The sequence below is a fragment of the Phalacrocorax carbo genome, chromosome 4 (genome assembly GCF_963921805.1).
Source record: "Phalacrocorax carbo chromosome 4, bPhaCar2.1, whole genome shotgun sequence".
Taxonomy (NCBI): Eukaryota; Metazoa; Chordata; class Aves; order Suliformes; family Phalacrocoracidae; genus Phalacrocorax; species Phalacrocorax carbo.
In genome coordinates, this window is record NC_087516.1 from 36,367,838 (window position 1) to 36,390,259 (window position 22,422).

The following is a 22,422-nucleotide window of genomic DNA, read 5'->3' on the forward strand; positions in this document are numbered from 1 at the left end:
CCATCCCAAATGAAAAGGGTAAAATTGATAAAAGTTTCTCGTCAAATGCTTCATAAATCAACTTCCTCAGGTTTATAAAGAAAGAAACTGAGTCACTTCACTGAATATGCTGAAATATAAAACTAAAAGCCTTTTACTAAGTAATTTCATGGCTTTTTAATTACTTATTCAGAAAAATATTTCAATCAATCAATAAAGAAATAGAAGTTTTGAGTCTTTTATCTGATCCAGGAGAGGGAAAAAAAGATATGCAGAGCCATATAGCAGGATGGGAACTTCCAACGTTGAAACATATTTGATTCCATTACTCTCCTAAAATAGAAGAAATCATATTTCATTGAAAACCACCACCCACAAATACTACAAAGTGATAAAAACAGTTACAAAAGGTAGTGGTCTTCTGATAAGCAAGCTGAAGAATAATCCCTTCATACAGTGAAGAGCAACTGGGAACAGTGTTTTATAAACTGAAGTTTATTACTTATCCCAATCTCCCATGACAATACACATTTTAAGTATCTATTTTTCCACAGCTGTCCCCATGCCCTCCGGCAACCACCTTTTTTGCATAGCTTGGTTACTCTCTTGTGTTGAAATACCTGAAATGCTGTGGAAAACCAATCACAGCAGAGGTTCTTCCTTTTCATCTACTCTGTAAGAGACCCATAATTTCTGAAGTGCATTCAAAACACACTGTATTTGTTATCATCATCACTGGCAGATAATTACTTACTTTTTCAGATTTTCTTACAGACACCCTCTCTAAACTAAAATGAATGCAAGGGTGCAAAGTAGCGTATTTCTTCAGCACCTAAGAAGCCAAGTCATGGCATAGAGTGGTGTCTCCTACAGACATCTATTGGATAGAACTCTACAAAACAAGAGTTCAAGAGTAAAGCTTGTGTCTCAATCCCTTAGACTATATTATATTTCAGAACACGTATCTATTCCCACCAATCCTTAATTTATAACTGTATTTTTAGGCAACTCCTTGCCAAAATGAGCTCAGTTCCTCGATCACTCCATAATCACCATTGCATCCAATGATAAGTCTCTCTGCTCTGGTAAAGCACAACATTCAAACATATAACAATGTTGATTAGTGAGGTATTACAAGTGCACAACTTTGCAACTTTACTATACTCCCGGCTGAAATACTTGAGGCAAGATCTATTACACTGGGAATACACCTGCTCAGACATAGCAAGGGAATGGTAAGGTTCTTCATCTAGGTGTACCACATAGAACCACCATGAAATCTAGTGGCAGTATCAAACTAAACACAAAAGATCACCACTCATCACCAAAAATTAAGCCATGCAAGTATGAAATATTTCACTTGTGTTTCTCTCTGCCAGTTACACACTTTCAATACCTTAAATGGATTAAACCATGTTTTCCTGTACCTGTCTTTCATAACTCTCTTCCTTAACATCCTTTCTATAGTCTCCTTGTCACCTCTGAGCCTTGTGGCCCTTCCTGCGTCACAACAGTTTAACCATGCTGTTGTCTATAAAATTCAGGGTACTTTAGAGCTCCAAACATATGCCCAAATGAACCATGAGACTGCTTTTAGGTCTTTGTTTAAAAAGAATTTTAAAAGGACACCAGCCACAGACACTAACTGCAGTCTTTGCTGGGGTAAGACACTGCCTCATCTGTACGTGTCATCCTGGCCACGATGCGCTGTTGCTGCTGTAGTTTCACGCCTACTGATGCAGCTGGTGCCTCTGTCAGCACTCTGAAGAAATACAGGAAACAAATGTAAGAATTTTGTAGAGTGCAGCTTGTTTCCTTCAGAGGAGGAATCTGCTCACATGTCTACTCTCATTATTTTTACACGGCACATTCTCAAAAACATTGAAAACAACTGGTCAGAAGACAAGAAATTAATAAAAAGAAGAGCAGAACACACTTTCAAGACAATACCTTACTACTACTAACTCAGCTGCTACAAACATGAAGCACATTTCTTCTGATTGAATCAGATACAGTGAGAGCAGTAAGTCTAATGCAAAACTGTAGAAACTTCTACTGGGTTTTCTAAATTAGTTCAGAAGATCCAAGTCCCCAGTTGTTACAATCTGATTAAAATTAATGTGAATGTGAATTTGTGTCCACATGAATGTGAAGTTGAGCCTCTTCAATTACTCTTTTTAAAGACTGTAAACTAAGAGCATTGGGACTAGAGAGCCAGACGCTTGTGTGGAGGTTAGTGAGGACACCCCTCTAGACCCTTCTTTCATTCCTAACCTCATGCAGGTAACTGCATAGTAACTGCTATCCCTTCTTCCACATTCATTCATTCAGTGGCTTGGTGGCACCACAGGAGCCAGTGGGTCAGACTGGCTTCAAAATCTGCCATTTGCAGAGCTTCATATTAGACAGTTTTTACACTGCTAAGATTCATTACCCAACTTTATGAAAGATAACATAGAAATCTGACTAACAAGGACTAATTGCCTGCCAGTCTTCAAAAAACACCATTAAAAAAAACAGACCTGAAATATTCTCCCTGTGCAAATGCATACACAGACTTCCAAGATTCAAACAAGAAGTAAACATCCTTTTCTGAAAGCACTGGAGATACCAGAACCATTACATTATCCACATCCGAAACTCTCCTGCGACTATATGAACAGAAGAGAAGGTATAGCTACAACCCTAGCTTAGGTTATTCTACAACAGCAAGCATCACAATCTGTAAAATAGAAATGTAACATTAATATGAAATGTGTTAAGATCCTGCATCAGGAAACCACCAAACAGCCAAGAAGTGTTATTATAATGTTATGATAACCATATCGTACATGTTGTAGTAGCACAAGCTATACCTGAAGAAAAATACTTTCAATAAAAATTTAATTAATAAGATGACAGGCTGTACCACCAAAAAATTACCCTCAAAAATCAAACTAATATTAAAGCCCCTATATTTAACTCCCTAAAAATTACTAAGTAGTAATGTGAATATACAACTCTCATTTCCAAGACATTAATTTAAAGAGACAAAGGCCATCATTCACTTATTGCATTTTAGATCTTACTATGTTTTAGCTATACAAATTAGGATTATGAGTTTTATATTTAACATTATCTTTATTACTGAAGATTCTCATTCCCACAAAGTTTTTATAGACCATTGTGTTAAAGGTTGGCAAAACACTGTGTAAATGCCCAGACTTCAGTGACTGGGAACGTGCCCCAGTCACTAGCAACTGTGATTTATAGATTTCAGTTCTCTTGTTAAAGCTTGTACTTGGAAAAACACTAGCACTTCTTGATTTACTTGCATTTTACAACATTATTCAAACTCTATGAAACTGACACGTTTCTTTAACAGACTAGATGTTATCTTTGTGCATAGGTGGATAGCATCTGTGCAAAAGAGATCATACCATGACATTCTCCCATTCCACACTAGTTTATTTTTATTGAAATTTTCTTGACATTTGCTTCTTTAATCATTATTACGAATGTGCAGAAAAAAAACATGAAATTTTCAAAAAATATAAACAATATAGTAAAATATAATCTTAAAAAGATCTAGGAAATGCATTTAAAAAAAATCAAAGTTCTGTTCAAGTAGTTTTGCCCAGGTACCCTTTGCCAAGAGTTCTTAGCTCCAAGTGTTTGAAACCCAGTAGCAGAGAGAACATGAATTCAAATTAAATCTTGCTCATATTTTGGACCCAAACAGCTAATTTTTTGAGCTTTATGGAAAAAATGCAGCTTTTCAGAGCAGGAGAAGCTACTGACATTTAGAAAAAAAAGTTGCAATTTGTGGATCTAAAGTTGAGAAATGAGAGATTGGGAAAAACTCCTCCTGTAAAGGGAAGTCCTGCCTTACATCCCCAACAGATTTCTTAAGTGGTCCACAAGAACGCAGACAACAAACAGTACGCTGTGCAACAGCGGCACAAGTCTGACTGAGCACAGTCTCTCTTAAGAGACACGTTCCTAAACTACCAGATAATACGGGCTGAAAACATGAAGTTACCAGATAAGCAACAGGAAGTATTAAAAGGCTAAAAGTATTTGTGAAAGTGGGTCATCTTTTCTTTACGCAATATAAATGAAGTGCAAACAAGAATCAAATCAATCTATCAAGAAAAAGCATGAAAAATACTGAAAAGAACGTTTCAGTGTTAGTCACTCAAGCACTACCGGCTGAAAAAGGGACTGGGGGAGAGGGAGGCTTACCACTAAAAGGCCTTCTATTTCTGCCAAATTCAACTCTGATTTTGAGCACTTAGATTTCATAAAACACACCACACAGTAGCAGGGCTACTTCACAGCTTTCCCTGACCTTGTATCTACAGCTTATGCAAGCTGCTATAGTTCAGAATGAAGCAGCACTCTGAAGCACCATCCTTTTATACTACTCTGCTGCCAATGGGAGATAGGAAAGAAGTTTAGAACTGAGCTGGAAACCAACATAAACACAAGTTCCTACTTGGTGGCACTTAGCAACCAACATTGTAGAAATATAATTCCCCATAAAACTCTGTTAAACTGCCTTTGGCAAGACAAAAAGCTATGCAAGATATGGGCAATTATTATCAGCCAATGACCATCACATGAAAACTATCTAAGCACCATAATGTTTTTAAGTTTATTGACGTTAAGAGTAATGGCTGAAATGGAAACACGTGACTCCTTCAATTAAAACTAAAGATGATCACTGATACAGAATCACAGGTTGGAAGGGACCTCAGGGATCATCTAGTCCAACCTCTCTAGGAAGAGCACAGTCTAGACAAGACGGCCCAGCACCCTGTCCAGCCGAATCTTAAAGGTGTCCAATGTGGCCGAGTCAACCACTTCCCTGGGGAGATTATTCCAATGGGTGACTGTCCTCACTGTGAAAAATTTTCCTCTGGTGTCCAATCGGAATCTCCCAAGAGCAACTTGTGTCCATTCCCCCTTGTCCTCTCCATGTGACTCCGTGTGAAAAGGGAGTCTCCGTCTTCTTTGTAGCTGCCCCTTAAGTACTGGTACATGGTGATGAGATCCCCTCGAAGCCTCCTTTTCTCAAGGCTGAACAAACCCAGTTCTCCCAGCCTATCCTCGTATGGCAGGCTTCCCAGGCCTTTGATCACCTTGGTGGCCCTTCTCTGGACCCCTTCCAGCCTGTCCACATTCTTTTTATATAGCAGGGACCAGAACTGGACACAGTACTCCAGGTGTGGCCTGACAAGCGCTGAGTAGAGCGGGATAATGACTTCTTTATCTCTGCTGGTGATGCCCTTTTTGATGCAACCCAGCATCCTGTTGGCCTTCTTGGACACAGCAGCACACTGTTTGCTCATGTTGAGCTTCCTGTTCACCAGGACCCCCAGGTCCCTTTCCACAGAGCTGCTCTCCAGCCAGGTGGATCCCAGTCTGTGCTGCACTCCCAGATTACGTTTTCCCAGGTGCAAGACCTTACACTTGTCCTTGTTGAACTTCATAAGGCTCTTGCTGGCCCACTCCTCCAGCCTATCCAGATCTTCCTGCAGAGCAGCTCTCCCTTCTGGAGTGTCTACTTCCCCACTCAATTTGGTGGCATCAGCAAACTTCATCTGCAAACTTGATCCCGTTAACCAGGTCACTTATAAAGATGTTGAATAATAACGTTGGGCCCAATGTTGATCCCTGGGGGACTCCACTTGTGACAGGTTACCACTTGGAAAAAGAGCTATGTATCACCACCTTTTGGGTGCAGCCTGTCAGCCAATTCCCCACCCACTGCACAGACCACTTGTCTAGGCCATAACGCATTAATTTCTCCAGGAGGAGGCTGTGGAGGACCATATCAAAGGCCTCGGAGAAGTCCAGGTAGACAATGTCCACTGCCCACCCCATGTCAACCAGGCAAGTCACTTTGTCATAGAAGGCCACCAGGTTGTTCAAGCACTATCTGCCTTTAGTGAAGCCATGTTGGCTTTTCTCAATCACATGTTTCATTTAGCTTGTGATGGCCCCCAGGAGGATTCGTTCTGAAACTTTCCCAGAGACTGAAGTAAGGCTGAGGGGCCTATAGTTACCCAGATCCTCCCTCGAGCCCTTCTTGTAGATAGGGGTAACATTTGCCTTCTTCCAGTCCTCTGGGACATCCCCCGTTCTCCATGACTTCTCGAAGATTATGGAGAGTGGCCTTGCAATGACATCAGCCAGCTCTCTCATCACCCTCGGGTGGAAGGCGTCAGGGCCCATTGATTTGTAGGAGTCAAGCTCCTGTACTAATTCATGTACTAACTCTTCCTTCACCAATGGTGGGTCTATGTTTGGATCAACCGGCAATTTTGTTCCCAAAGCCTGGGACTCAACAGTGTTGCTAAAGACAGAGGTGAAGAAGGTGTTGGGGACCTCTGCCCTTTCAGCATCATCGATGATTGACTCTCCTATTCTGTTTAACAGTGGGCCCATGTTTTCCTTCTTTTTCTGCTTATGGTTGATATACCTGAAGAACGCTTTCTTGTTATTTTTGACATCTACAGCCAGTTTTAATTCAAGCTGGGCTTTTGCTTTTCTAACTGGATCTCTGCACGCTCTGGAAATGCCCTTGTAGCTCTCAGTGGATAATCCTCCACTTCATCTCTGGTAAGCTTCCCTTTTGGATTTGAGTAGACCCAGGAAGTCATGGTTGAGCCATGGGGGCCTCTTGCTCCGCTTACTTCCCTTTCCTTTGTAGTGGATAAATTGGCTTTGTGCTTCCAATAGAGAGTTCTTGAAGAACTCCCAGCACTCACTAGCTCCTTTGTCTTCCATGGAAGCTTCCCATCGAATCCCTCCCAATTGAGCCCTGAGTGCACTGAAGTTTGCTCTTCCAAAATCCAGAACCCTTGTCTTAGTACTAACCTTCAGCACACTCAGCAGGATCCCGAACTCTAGAAGGTTGTGGTCACTGCAGCTAAGACTGTCACTAACTGAGATGTTACAAAGCAGACTTTCTCAGTTTGTGAATAGCAAGTCCAACAGTGCCTCATTCCTGGTTGGCACATCTACTGTTTGTATCAGGAAACAGTCCTCTATACATTCCAGGAACTTGGTGGATGACACGTGAGCTGCCATATTGTCCTTCCAGCAGATGTCTGGGTAGTTGGAGTCACCCATCAGGACCAGGTTCTGTTGGCCAGAAGCTTGCTTTAGTGCCCCAAATCTCTCTTCATCAGCACCAGCATCGTGGTTAGGAGGTCAATAGCAGATGCCCACTGTGAGGTCCTGCTCGGAGATGACCCCTTTGACTTTAACCCAGAGGCATTCAACAGAGCAGTCGCAATCACCATAGTTGACTTCTATACATGCAAGGTTTTCCTTACTGTAGAGTGCAACTCCTCCACCTCTTCTACCCTGCCTGTCCTTACGAAAGAGCCTGTAACCGCCTGTTACTATCCCCCAGTCATTTGAGTTGTCCTACCATGTTTTAGTTATTCCTATGATGCCATACCCTTCTCAGTGGGCACAGAGCTCCAGTTCCTCCTGTTTGTTACCTAGACTGCATGCATTTGTATACATACACTTGAGGTGATCACTCTTCTGTTTCACCTCTTGGGAGACAGCTAAGGAACCTTTATCACCACACTGCTTGGCCTGACTTACTTCCCCATTGGACGTGCTGGTGTGAGCATTTTTGCAAAGGATCCCACCCCACCAAGTCCTTCAGTTTAGAGCCCGCCTCACCAAGTTAGCCAGCCAGAATCTGCTGAAGATTCCCTTACCCCTTTTAGACAGATTGATTCCATCCCTTCCTAGCATGTTGTTGTCATTGAAGAACATCCCACTGTCATAAAAGCCAAACCCCTCACAGTGGCACCAGCCACGTAGCCAGGAGTTGATATACATTATGCGCCTGTTTCTGGCTGCTCCCTTCCCTCGAACTGGCAAAACGGAAGAGCAGATCATTTGGGCACCAATGTTTTTCACTTGCTCCCCCAGGGCTCGAATATGATGAGACCATCAGGAAAAATGCAGTAAAGCACAGGACAGTTCAGCAAGCGAGACACACCACAAAACCTCAGGGAATGACACAGTAAAGGAGAGCCACTCTAAACCCAGAGCAAAATGTGCACACAGACTGGGTCTAACACCAGCAAAAGCATGCATGACTGAGTAGCAGTCAACAGGCAATCCCTGATGGGTGCAAGATAGTTACCAACTAACACTAAACCCTAGGCAAACTTAATTACACAGATGATCAAAAACAGGTGAAGTAGTCAGAATTAACCAAAGCACTGACTCTTCATCACACCAGCAATAGTATTTCTGAAATTAGAGATGCAAGGATAACGTTTTCAGAGGAGCCAACATCACCTAAGGTAACATAAAGAGAAGTAAGATCTGATTTAAAAAACACTGTAAAACCCCATTGACTGTGATAACCTGACACCAACTCAAAACCTCAAGTGGCAAGTAGGAGTCTTAACTGTTCCCCAAGATTAAAACCTCAAGAGAAATGAAAGTCTCCTAACTAAATGAATGAGATTTCTCAAAGCATTTTGCTGAATAGCAGATTATATTTAGACAGCAAGTAGTTGGCAAAAATTCCTGGGATTTACAAATACTTCAATCCTCATCAGTGAAAGACTGAGTAGCGTTACAGTATGGCACTAACGAAACAGAAATACAGACAGTATTTTTTTTTTACATCCTTAGAAATAAAGTTTTATTTAACTGCGAACTTGTAAAAAAAGCATTCATAATATCAAGACAACTACAAATTTCAGAACTGGCCCAGGGCAAGGAATGTGTCCCGTCTATTTTCAGACAGACTGATCATTTTACTTTAATTAAAAGGTAAAATGTTTCTTTTTGTGATTCATTTATTATCTCAAACTGCAGTTAACTCTGACTCCTTCCAAAACCAAAATGCTTGCTTAAGTCTACAGGTGGTAAGTGAAAAGTACAGTCTCATCCTTGTCAAACCACATAATGGAGGAGAAGTTGGCTTCGTTAGTTACCTAGGCCTGGAAGAAACACAACCAAATCTGACAAGTTTTCTCTCCAAAATTCAAAGTGAGAACGGAGGGTAAACGCAATTCTGAAAAAAGCCAGCAGAAAGGCAAGTGAGGTGTCACAACAGAAGGCCCTCAACTCTGAACAAAATGAATCACTTAAATATTAGTAACTTTCAGCATTACTGAGAAAGGATGGACTCATGCATCCAACTGAATGGTATCTGTGGGATAAATACCTTAGATGAAGACAGCTCCCATATGTTTTACAGACACATGATTTACTCCTATGTCCAAGTAACAGGAGGGATGTGTAACACAACTATCTTTCCCCCAGTATTGCACAGTACCTGTTGTCCGTTTGCAGATAATCCCACTACTTCTAACTCTAACGCCAATTATGTCAAGGCTTCATTTCAAACTCCAGCACAGGTTATCCAAAATGTAAAGTACACATGTGAGAATACAGCAAATACCTTGTCAGCGCTTGTTTCATACATGTAATTTTTAGACGCCACTATCCTTTTCACACCATCAGCAATCCTCTAATCTGAGATATTCCAGGTGAAAACAATGCCTAAAAACAAACTATGATACATAGGTAAGGTGTTCTAATTCTATAATTTAGCTATATATCCTGCTAATAGCTGTTAATAAAAGTAACTTTAAAAACACTGCACATCCCAAGAAGTTTTCATAAGACAACCAACCTGCTTAAACCAATGCTAATTTTAAAATATACTCTCCAGAAGTGACGACAGAGAAAAAAAAGTGCTGCAAAGAAATCTTAAAGAAAAAAAAACATTCAAAATTAGATAAAATATTTACAGAAGACAAATAGCATCACATTTTATAAATACATTTTAAAAGCTACAGTGCACAACCCTTTAGTTTTTTTTCTTTTAATATGCAAGCCAGGGTTTTTCCCTCCAAATCATCTTTAAAATCCAACCTAGCACAATCTTTTAAGTAACAAATCAACGAATTTTTGCTTCAAACTCCAACACTATCTCAAGTTCTACAACATTTTATATTACCAGAAGTCAGTTGAAAATACACACAGAATTAGTAGTTATTCTTTATTTTAAATCTATATGATCATAGTTCACATTTTACAATCTAAAGCCCAGTGACTGTGCTGGTGATCCACAGATTTCATAGACTATATCAGCCAGGAATATGAATGTTGATTTTAGATTCAGTCTTCATGACAAGAATTGCACTAAATCGGAAGACTCTTTGCAAGAATCTACATGATTTATCAGTTCAGGAAAAACAGATCAAGAATCTTTGAAATGTTACCCTTTTATTTCATGCACAAGTATCAAGAACTCTATTTCTGTAAAAAACAGCCACTAAAATAACAAGATAACAGAAAAATTGCAAAACCAACAACACATTACTTACTACAGTGGATCTCTGGGAAGACCAAGACCTTACACTTCTGTTTTGTAACAAGGAAATAAACCAGGGTCATAATCTAAAATCCTGGAATATTGTGCAGTCACGGTTTAAGAGGACAAGCAAGGTGGGTGCTGATCTCTTCTCCCAAGTAACAAGCAATAGGAGAAGAGGAAATGGCTTCAAGTTGCACCAGGGGAGGTTTAGATCAGATATTGGCAAAAATTTCTTCACCAAAAAGGTTGTCCAGCTGCCCAGGGAAGTGGCTGACTCACCATTCCTGGAGGTATTTAAAAGATGTATAGATGTGGTGCTTCAGGACATGGTTTAGTGGTGGACTTGGCAGTGCTAGGTTAATTGTTGGACTTGATGATCTTAAAGGTCTTTTCCAACCTAAACAATTCTATGATTCAGAGTCTAATACTCCTTTGTCAAAGCAAAGGCTCACCTTCTTTCAGTGCTTTATCCATGTTGTGAGAAATGACCACTCTCCTTGATTGGACTGGATCAGGGGAGCTTCCAGACCAATTACTCTGAAATTCAAAGAGAACAGTAATCGTAAGATGAAGGAATAAACCAAAAGTGACAGAAGAAATAAAATTGGGATTTAAGGTGATAGTACTGTATAATGTTGTTTGTATAAAAACATTGTCACCCCATATGATTAAAACAGATAAGTGTCAATTGTCTGTGTACATTGTTCATTAAACACATTAATACCCACTGTCGCACAACGTACGCTGTAGAAATTGCCATGTTATCACAAAGTTGGGTTTTTTGGTAGAAGGGAACTGTGTCCATTTGCAATTCATCGCATTGCGAATAGGACATGCATTTAATAAAACAATTGGAACTCTTCTATTCAGTATTTTCACAGCTTTTAAGATCTCCAAAAGATAGGTCAACAGCAAATACATCATCTTCACAGCCTACTGTCACGATGGACTTAATTTAGCCTCATAAACCACTTCTATTTTAAAAGTGGTTAGATCTCTCAGATCTCCCTTAGATCTCCTACAGTAATTTTAGTTCGCATTCTTTTAGGCTTCTGCCTTTAAAGACACTTCTGGCCACTGCCTTTTAAGCTGCTGTACCATACAAACATTTGTCTATTTTGAAGTATTAGCTCTTATAGTGTCCAAACAGCTGGGCAGACAGAGAAACATTTTTGAGGGTGTAGACAAAAAGCAATGATTCATACTGTCCTTATACAGAAAGAAGTGTAATTCAAATCAGAAACAGAAAACGACCCCACTGCCACTCAGCTTACTTCGTTCACACTCTCCTCAGTGAGGAGGCAGCGCTTCAGAAACATCCCAGTCCCTTCAACATTCACCAAACAGAGAATAAGAAAGCAGTATAAGCTTTAAGAGGGGTTAAAGTAAAAACACTCTTTAATGTTTTTAAAGGTAGTATGCCATTATTTCAGCCAATTTGCAGACTAATACTCAGGGTATTTTGGTGTAACATGTTTTCCTTCTACTGCAGATACATGCACATAGAGTCTACTATAAAGCACGTCTAATGGGACACAGGCGAAGGAGTCCAAGCACTACGCCACAGCAAAATAAAGCTGTTCAGACTCTCACACCTAACACAGCATTTCTACAGATACTTTCTGGGCCTTGAGTGCCCTCCTTCCACCCACAGTTAGTTTGCTCCAGCTTCTGGGTGAGTGCTGCAATACTCCCTAGACTTCTTCCAGTCGCTGCTCGGAGACCACAGCTGTGGTCTTCCAGCTGTTTTCTTCTCCCCACCCTGCTTTGGCAACACTATCATTGGCAAGAGAAGCAAGATTTCAGCATGTTTGCCTCCATTTGCAGCACCTCTTACTATCAAAACTATAGTTAAGGAGGAGTAAGAACAGAGTATTATCTGATTAGTGAACCACTACAGATATTCATGGCCCCCTTTTACCTGAATACCATGCTGGTAAAAGCTTAAGCCACAACCATCTAAATGGCTATAGAAAGTATTTTTGCTATGTGGAAGAACACCTAACAACAATATTTGTAAGGCTCCAATACATCACCTCTAACTGCTAATGTTGTCATGCTTTCTCCATACAAAGCTGTGTTAATGCTAGTCACACAATTACTTCAGGATTTTTCTGCTTTATTTGCAGCAGGAAATGGGATGATTCATAACCACTCCAATTTAAAAAGAGAAGAGACAGACTCACAGAGACATTAAACATCCCAAATACATTTGGGGAGGGGGGAAGGGATTGAGAAAGCCCTATTAAGCAAAGTCACTCAGGTCTTTCTGCCAAGAGCTCCTAAACACAAGGCCACAATCATGACTGAAGCTCTATGCTCAGCATACCCCATCTTCCTTAACACCCACGCTTGCTTTGGTATCCTACAAGACACATACTTCTGCTAAACAGTCATACCTGCATAGAGGTCAGTAACCTCAAGCCCTAACTTAGGCATCAGCGGTTCTCATGTGTACACAGTTTGCAGGAAGTGTTTTTTACGGTCTAAAGCACCAGTAAGCGCTCTCATGAAGTGCTAATCAAATTACTGCTTTCAAAACTAGTTTAAACACAACCTGGGATAAGAAAATTTTAAAGGGCCTTCTGCAAGTAGCTGGGTCCACATCACCACACTACGATCCGATCTACACAATGCCACAAAGCGGGAACTGATCCTTTCATGCTTCAAGCTTAAACAGTCATTTTAAGAACAAGGAAGACTTATTGCCTCAGTGAAATGCAAAATGCTGCCTCTTAAAAACCAAGATACAAACTCACATTTCAGCTTGCAAGAACGTATTTCATTGAGAACATCCTCTATGGTTGGTACATTTGACTTCTAAAAGGCACCAGCTTTTGATTAAAAAAAGAGTAACATGGATGTCTAACATGGAGAATTTCAAGTAATGTAAGTGATCAAAAAGAATTTAAAAGAAGTGAATTCCACCACTAGCAATGGTGATTTTGCTGCTGCATTAATGTAATTACTGAAGGGCAAAGGAAGATGCATGGTGTGTTGGATTTTCTGAGAAATTTTCCATACTCACAGAGGTATTGCATACACCACCATAAACGGTCAGAGACACGCACAGAGCAAGAAACAAACCGTGTTTAAAAATAAGGTTTCAACTTTGTTTAAAAGCCAATTTTCAAGAACAGATGAGAAACTAACATTTGAATAAATAGGAATGTTTAAATGCATTGGAGTGATGTTGGTTGGGTTAGTCCAGGCTTAAGAAAAAACAGTTCAGGGGAGACCTTATTGCCATCTCTGACTACCAAACAAGAGGGTACAGAGAAGAACGAGACAGACTCTTCTTGCAGATGCACAGGACAAGAGGGAAGGCTGCAACACAGGAAACTCCCATCACTTACAAGGCAAAAGTATTTTAATTATGAGGCTGGTGAAATATCTGAATGGGGGTGCTGAGAGGCTGTGGAGTCTGCATCCTTGGGAGATATTCAAAATTCGACAGGAGAAAGCCCTGAGCAGCCTTCCCTAGTCGGACCCACTCAGAGCAGGAGGGTAGGCTAGGTGCCCTCCAGACATTCCTTCCAACCTGAACTATTCTATGATTCTTAATGCTCCTTCAAAGCACTGTTAATTTAATTTAGTGACTGACAATGGATCAGAACTTAAGTTGCCTTCTCTAAAACAGCTGATCAAACTCCGTTTTTCCTTTCAGTCTCACAAACTTGCATTTAGCAGAATCAAGTCTTCAGTCTTGTTAGCTTGGATTTGCTTTTAAAAAAATTTGTTTCTGTGAGAACAATAATATGAATTAACTGGGAAAAAAAAACTAACAGGCACCCCTGAGTTGCCTGACGTACAGCAACAAACACCTTAAACCCAACAGTACCAAACCGGTCACACAGGTTCACCAGCACCTGTGATAACAGAAGGAAAATTCACAGCCCAAACTCAGCTCTAACAGCTGAGAGAATGAAAAATCCAGTAGATTTCACTGGAAGATTTTCTTCCCACCCCTGCCTTAAGTCAGATGGAGGATGTAAGCAGAGAACAGGTTCAGCTAGAAAGCCTAGACTTGAATGTTTTCACATTTTTCTTCATGCCGCTCATCTGAAAGAAAACGGTGCTACATTTCATGAAACAGTTGGCATAACCCTGACTGAGCCAAAGATGTTCATAAATGGATTTAACACAGTCAAAGCTCTAGGTCAGATGCTCTGTTATACTGATTAAAACCTGGTATGTTCCCCATTAGTCCTGCCTTGCACTGTCTTAGCCCCCCCAAAAAATCAGGGTCCACTCTGTAGCGTTCCCTGTTGAAGAACGACAGAAACCAGACAGAAACTTCAGTAAGGCTTGACAAAATTACTTTAAGGGGTAGGGGTGGAACACATTTGGAAAGCACATGGGGAGAATGAGGTTGCTAACAAACAGGGAGGCCTGTTTCCTCCAAGAGTTCAAGTTTTCCACAATTCTGACTTTGTTTACAGGCTGAAAAAAAAAGGATGCATGTATTTCCTGGAGACTTTTGAATTAACACTCATTGTTTGATACTTTTGAGAACAGTTTAAGACACAGACAACAACAATCTCAAAGGCCCAGGAAAAAAAAACCCAAGGCCGGCATTGAGCCTGGAACTTTGTCTTAGGTTCGATCTCCTACAGATGCAAAAATTAAATTGTTTAAACCAATAAATTACATTTAAGTAATTTTAAATTAGTTTTGAAGGAAACAATAGATGTTAAATAATAAAGAATTAAGGTGTTTCAACAACTACACTGAATATATGGCAAAGCACAGAACACAGGAATACCTTCCATTATCAAGAAATCCATCCGCAACACTCAAACACAATTCTGAAAACATAACAGCAGAAAGTCAGGCACCTGCTATGGGCATGCCACACACAGACTTACTCTGCCATAGAATTAAAGCCAGAAGCAGAGAAAAATCAACAATTATTTCTATTAACTCAATTACAACAAAACTAGAACAGAGCTCAGGACAGATCCCACAATATAAATGGGCATTGTGCATGAGACGCTCCGTTTAATCACCAATCTAAAAGGCAAAGACTAGATTTAATTCAGCATACAAGACCTATCCAGTTACTCATAGCTACTTGCTCCACACACTGCTGCCCTATTAACTTTCTTCTTTGTAAAACATACATTAACACCAGATTGGACTTGGGTGATAGAGTCACAGATTCAAGTAATACTTTGCTGAACTCTCCATAAATTCAGCCTTAAATGATCCAGATAGATGTTTTCTTATAGTAGTAAATATTACTTCAACCTATGATGCAAAAATAAATCTTCTATTCACAAGAGTTAATATTTTAAATTAATACCTATAGTTCTACTTTAGATTTAAAAGTATGTCTGTCACATTAAGCATTAATCTACATGTATCAAGGGATACTATAACTAGCAATTTAAAAATCAACATACTTAAAGCATGTTAATCCTATTATGTTAAGCATCATTATCTCAATAATGATTTTGTAATATCAGCACATCTTATTTCTACTAACATAGTAGATTCTGGAACATGTAAACTGTATTCATTATATAGGGATCTTCTATCTTAAACGTACTGTGTTCAAAACTGATAAAACTCTAGCAGCATAAAAACTTTATAATCAGGGCAGAACTTCCTTCACTTGATATTTCATATTCTTATCTGTCTGGTATTACATGAAAATGAAGCTTATCTCAGGTAATACTTTCATTCTCATCACTTCAGCTAAGAAATAATCAGCAAGTTAGCATTTAAATTTCTGCTCAGCAAGAAATAGAGCATTATTCTCCACTGGGATCTTTAATATCACCATCAAAATAAAGGCTTACATAAATTCTCGGCATACATGCACAGCCCCATTCTACTGAATATCTCCATGCTCTCCTCTGTTAAAAACAGACAACAAGAACCTATGGCCTGTACTTCAAGGCTAAAAGAGCCATGTGCTATGAAAACTGAACTGCTGGCAAGCCAGAAAAACCTGCACAGACTCATGCCTCAGCTGCAGAGCCTCAACTTGACAATCAGAGAGAAACTCCTGTGTTGTCTCCTGCTGTACCCTCCCTCCCACATGATTTTTCACCATATAAAGAAAGGGTGTTCTGCCTTTTTAACAGAATATTACAAAACACGCAGAATGAATTGTCATTAATTTCATTAACGTTAACCTGTTCTCTTTCACTGTGCATGCTTAATAGGGAAAAAAATGGTACAGAATGGTCATACAAACCTCCCCTCGACAGAAGACAAACTTGTTCCCTTATTACTATACAATTTTTTTTAAAACCACTTAACAGGGTGGCAACTTGGAAAAGGATTAGTATTATACATAACTTCCTCTTCCTTGGGTAGATTCTGCTGCTGTCCTTTGCAGAGCAAGAAGGAACGAAGACCTGGCAATAAGGAGGAACTTGATCGGATTTTATTTTCAGAATGTTTCCGATACACATGTACAGCACTTTCAGTCCAAAAGCGTATCTTGAGTGCCAAGATGCTGTCACTCTTGACCTCGTTACAGAGGTTTTGATTCCACCTTTAGGACTCCCCTACCAGAGACATGGACAGCAAGATCCCAATGAGCCCGCCACCCATCTGTCTTACTGTCTCAGCGTGGCTTCATTATCAGGAGAAATGAACTAGCTCCCTAGTTACAATGTCAGTAATAAAACACTTTTCAAGTGAGAAGCAGTCCCTACAAAGGTAAAAGCAGCCTGATTCACAGCAAAATATGAAACGTCAATCTAACACAATGTTGAGAAAATTAAGTGTCAAACACAATACAATGCAGAGCTAAAGACAACACAGGGTACAGTCGAAGGAGACAGAAAGGGTTGCATGACAAGACAAGAAATCTCTAAGTATAGATGATTGATAAAGGCTGTGTGGAAGATGAAGTCTGCTCACCACTAAGGAGTTATGGGACAGATGATTGAGACGTAGAGTCTGAAAAACATTTTACTTCCTGAGATCAGTCTCATGTGAGACTAGAGTTATCACTTCAAATTCACGCCTGCAGGTAATCAACGTATGCAGGCCTAACAAAGCTTCAAATCCGAAAAAGCTTCTACATCCCTAAGGATAACAGGTATTGCACAGATCCCTAAAAGTAAACTGTACCAGACATGTCCAAAATACAGGCCCTAAAGTCTAACAGGCCCCCACTGAACTGTAACTGAACATTTGAGATTCACGCAGTTTTAAGTTTTAAAATATTCCTGAAATTGGTAGGCAATGCTACAGTATCTTTTCATGATTTTAACTTCATGACTTGCCTATAGTAAACTCACCTGTATCATCAAAAGCTGACTGTTGACCTGCCTATACAGGAGACAGCACTAAGAACAGAAGTATCAGACTCTCAGTTCTGTTAAACCAAACTTAAACATGTCCTCTCCTTTCAATCCAGAAAGAACTGATAAACTAAAAGAATGGCAGTAGATCAGAATATTTGGTTGTAAGCCTTCGAGGATCTAAAACAAGCAGTACAGAAGAGCAGCAAGCAGAGACTGTAATGACTGGTGTGAGTAACAGCAAAAATCCAGCAATCTCAGAGCCCTCAATATACCCTAATGGGCCAGAAAATGAGACAGACCATAGAACATGCTTGGCTTTAGGTTGATGAAAACCCCCATAAATACTTTTGAAGACTTACTAAGCTGTAAAGATCAAGACTGAAAGGAGTTAGGAAGTTTCTCCTCTCCCTCACAGCTGCTCCAAACTGCTCATTACCTCAAGAACTGCTTTGCATCATGCTTGAAATTGATGCTCACAGATGGCAAACCTTCCACTTCCTACAGCTGCTGGGGCTCCCACAAGCTTACCTTTGCAAGCTTCATCTGATGGAAAAAGTCCAACAGTGAAAGAAAAATAAAACTGCATGTTCTTTCTCTCCACTTCCCCTATGTTCCTCAAAAAGAGCAGAGCACTTGGCTTGGATACCATGGCAGATACTCAACCTAGGTTAAGTTTCCATCCCAACTGAACCCCTCAGACCATTTCTAATGATCTCACTACTTATCCTCCTATGGCTTAAATAAGAAACAGTACTATTTTCAGGATCCAGAGATTTCAGCAATTACCTGATCCAATGAGAAAAGATTTAGCCATGATTCTACTGAGATTTATTTTTTAAACCAATTTTTGTCAAGATTTACCCTCCCATTAATGCCAGATTCACAAAAGAGTCCACGTTCAAAGACGGAACAAGCCTTCAGATCATACAACATGGTCACATGTCTCCCTCAGGGCCCAAAAGTAAGAGTAAGCTATTTCTGAAAATGGAGAGCTGCTAAACAGAAGTGAACAAGAGGGACCAAATATGTCAGGAGCAGAGTTTTAAAGCAATACTCAAAATCATTGGCAGCAGTTAATCATAGGAAACCAAAACCAGGACATTAGAATCAGCATAGCCTTTTTGCTGGAAAAACAGTTTATTATCTTTCTGGAAGTGCTGCAGGACAGACTAGGTAGATCATTCTCTATACAGAATGTCATTCATTTAATCCGAATTTAAAATGCGGCACTTAAATCTAAATCATCCTTGGGTTATGCATTATTGAAACAAAGTTGATAACCCAACTCTCTATTATTCAGAGTTTTTGCTTTGAACCAGAGTCAAAGCACTATGCTAAAAAGAAAACTCTGTCCTGCCAGTTTTTTTGGCAGAGAAACAACTCATACTGGAAACACAGGAAAATGTGTTTTCCTTCCTACTAACTTGGTTAACGTGGTTCTTCACATGAGTCAAAGCCATCTCCCCTACAACCACACAAGTTAACAGTCACGTAGGGAACAGGCTTGAATTTAAAAAGGTGACACGTGTTCTAACAAGTCACTTCAAGGGCTATCTTTGGTGTGAGGTAGTCCACTGATATTTGAAAAGTGAAAATCCCCGCTGAGACAGACATTTTTAATAAAGGTACAATTGGGTCACCATGCCTTTTGGCTGTCTTGCATTTTGCTGTCCTCCTCCACCACAAATAATCTTGTCCTAAAACAGCTCTTGAGAAGTGCTGAAAAATACCTGATGATAACATAATGTACAATTTCATGGTGTCGTTCAAGTTGCACTATTTCAATATCAATATAAACGATTTACCAATATGCCTGAAAGTACTTAAATTAGTAAGTAAAAATATTATGAGTTGCCTGTACACTTCTCTTCCCAATAAACACATAAAAGACATGGAAGAAACACAAGGTTTTATGTGGAAGCCAAAAGACTGCCCTGGTACACCTTGTGATCAGAGCTCTCACATACAGTAAGACTGTGTCGAAAGCACACCTCATCATGGTGATAAAAGTTGCACACCTTGCTTTGTAGTTCTCTGCAGATTTCAAACGCTCCTGCTGAGATTCCTGACTTCAGCAGAAAGCCTTCACCTTTCAAGTCCCAAAGGGGTTACACAAACAATATTTAGGACAAAGCAGTTTCACATTTGGAAGGATGGCTTCTCTAGTAGCAAGTTCAAGCAAAATGAAAAAAAGGCATACACTTTGTTCTTCTGAAGTCCAAACACACAACACAGCGCTTCCTCACCCAAGTTCTACGCTTGCACGACCAGATCCCTGAAAATCAACAGCACTAAACTCACATTGTAAGTGCTTGCAAGACGGAGTTTTTCGTAAGTTCTCACTTTTTTCCAGCACAGCATAAAGAACTCGAACCAAGCCCCTTTGAAGTTGATAAGAAGTACTCCCACTCACTTTCCAAGAGCTTAGTCTGACTCCCACTAGAGCAAATATTTATTACTGAATACTTAGTGTTTCCTCATTTGTTAACCCCAATGTGAAAAATCAAAGAACAAAAAATGAGCCTATCTGCCTTGAGTTCATGTACATATGCAGAGTAAGATGCCAGCCATAAGACTCTACAAAAAAAAAAAAAAAAAAAAAAAAACACAAACCACACACCAAAAACTTATTAGGTCAATGGAGGTTTCTTCCCTAATCTTTAGGAAAAGACACAAGGCTGAAGAAATTCTAGCTTTACAGTCATCCTACTACCGGTTCCCAGAAAAGATCATAAGGCTCTCATATGAAAAATGGGAGAGTAACAACTGACTGATAATAAAGCAGTGTAAATACAAGAGGATGTATAATAGAAAGATTAACCTACAAATTTTTCAGAGAAAGATGTATGGAGGAAACTTTGCAATAAACATTTTAGTGAATGGTCTACATTTCTATATGGTGCCTACATAGACACTATTATTTTCTTTACCTACATGTTGCTGAAGCACCAATCAGGAAATCCGCTAAACATATACAAAACTGAGTTCAGAAAAAGTATGTCAAGGAGCTTTGCAGCCCTGAAGCCATTTTGTATCAGAAAGAAGTCAACAAAACTGTAAATTGAAGGCATAAGAAACCCAGATGAAAAGCCTGGAATTACAGCTTCTAAATGGAAAGGGTAAAATACCTCACTCCTGTTTTGACAGTCCCTTTCATATAGCCAGGTTAAATTTTGAGAACAGTGCAAAGAGGAAGAAAAATTTTAACTGAATCAGGGAGAAAGCAAAGAAACAATCAGGAATAAGGCTTGCAGCAGGTACCGCTGCTTTAGCGGTGACTTTTAAATGCCAGATTTCAATTCCCTCCTGAAACAACGAACACATTACCATAGAGCTATAATAAATCCAAACACCACATATTAGACCACACAAAGCAAGAACAGGTGTGCACTATTTACATACACAAATCCAATGGATGGACACAATAGGAGAACATCTTGAAGAGAAACAGGCAGTAACATACCACAAAAAGAAAGTGCATACAGTATAGTAACTGAAGGGACTGTATTTGTCTCCAGACAGGTCTAGTTTCACTCCTGTTCAGTAGGCTTCTGTATTATGTTTTTCACAAAGGGGGAGAAAGAGAACAATAAATTTAATTTTTTCTTCAATTCTTTGGCTGTTCGACAAATCTGAAAGTTGCTTCTCAGTGCAGTAGCAGGGAGATTTCAGTCACTAAGTTTATACAAAGATTTTTTTGTAGTATGTACACAATACATTCTCTTAAAAGTAAATTAACACACATTCAGATGTTCAGATTAAGTATAGCAGCACATAAACGTCACTGGAACTATGGAATTATCACTGAAATCTTGCAAAACTGAAAGCAATGGGAATTTATTACTGTTGCAATCTTCCGCCCCCCCCCCCCAACTTGGAGTAAGGTAGTTGAATGGTGAAACACAAAAGCATGTAGTCCTTTACCACTGAGGTGCTTATGCACCTAACACACATTTACTCCCCAGCATTCCTATGACAAAAACCAGCTGAACAATCCCTAGCTGTACCTGCTTAATATGCTACACACAGAACAGGTGCCTTCTGCTTATCACTTGTTGACTTCACCCGTTACATCTTCTCACTTCCCCATTCCCCACTTCTAACTCTCACACACGCTACTTATTCTTTACTCCCTTCAAAAAGCTGAGCATGATGTTGGGTCTTCAAAGCAAAGAGGATTTAAAATAAGTCTACCAAGAAGACGAAACACGTATCCCACACACCCACTGCCACAAATAGATCCTAAACGCACCTTTGCGAGTTGGATTATTCATGGATGTTACCAACCCCTGGCAAAACCATCCCTTCTACGGACAATAATGTCCTGCCAGTTTCCATTAAATGCAGGCCTGGGAAAATGTATTGCTCACAAACACAGGCTCTTTCCCTCCCTAGATCGAAGAATGAAGGAATACACCACCACTGCATGCAAGTCGTTAGTTGATTTGATTGGCAAGATGGAAAGACAGTCAACTGTATCAGCAAGTGATTTCTAACACGTTCTCTGCCCTGCCAGCACCCTCTGCTTTCTGCAAATTGAGGTACATCTCCTGCAGCCACAGAAACACAGAAGATACAGCACTATTTACTTGCCGCTAACAAGAAAAGTACATGTACTAAGCCTAATGAACTGGGTCACCAGAACAGCTAGGCTGTACACCCAGGTGGCACACATTATGTTCCTTTTCCTTTGCAGAGCGTTCTCAGGTATCCTGTGTGACACTATCAAAGTGAAGAAGCTCTTAGGTGATGCTGTCTACTGCTGCAGCACTTCACATGCTGACACCCCACCAAAGGTCTACAGCTCACCGGTGAGGGGCC

The 22,422-nt window shown here is 39.9% G+C and overlaps 1 protein-coding gene across 2 annotated transcripts in view; it reads right to left on the reverse strand.

Annotated features, from left to right (window-relative positions):
• SNX25 (sorting nexin 25) overlaps positions 1–22,422 on the reverse strand; it is a 92,959-nt gene that overhangs the window by 69,036 nt on the left and 1,501 nt on the right. For both annotated transcript variants that reach the window (XM_064449606.1, XM_064449605.1), the window contains exon 2: positions 10,786–10,870. In XM_064449606.1, coding sequence (XP_064305676.1) covers positions 10,786–10,870 — 85 coding nt within the window. The remainder of the gene's footprint in view (positions 1–10,785; positions 10,871–22,422) is intronic.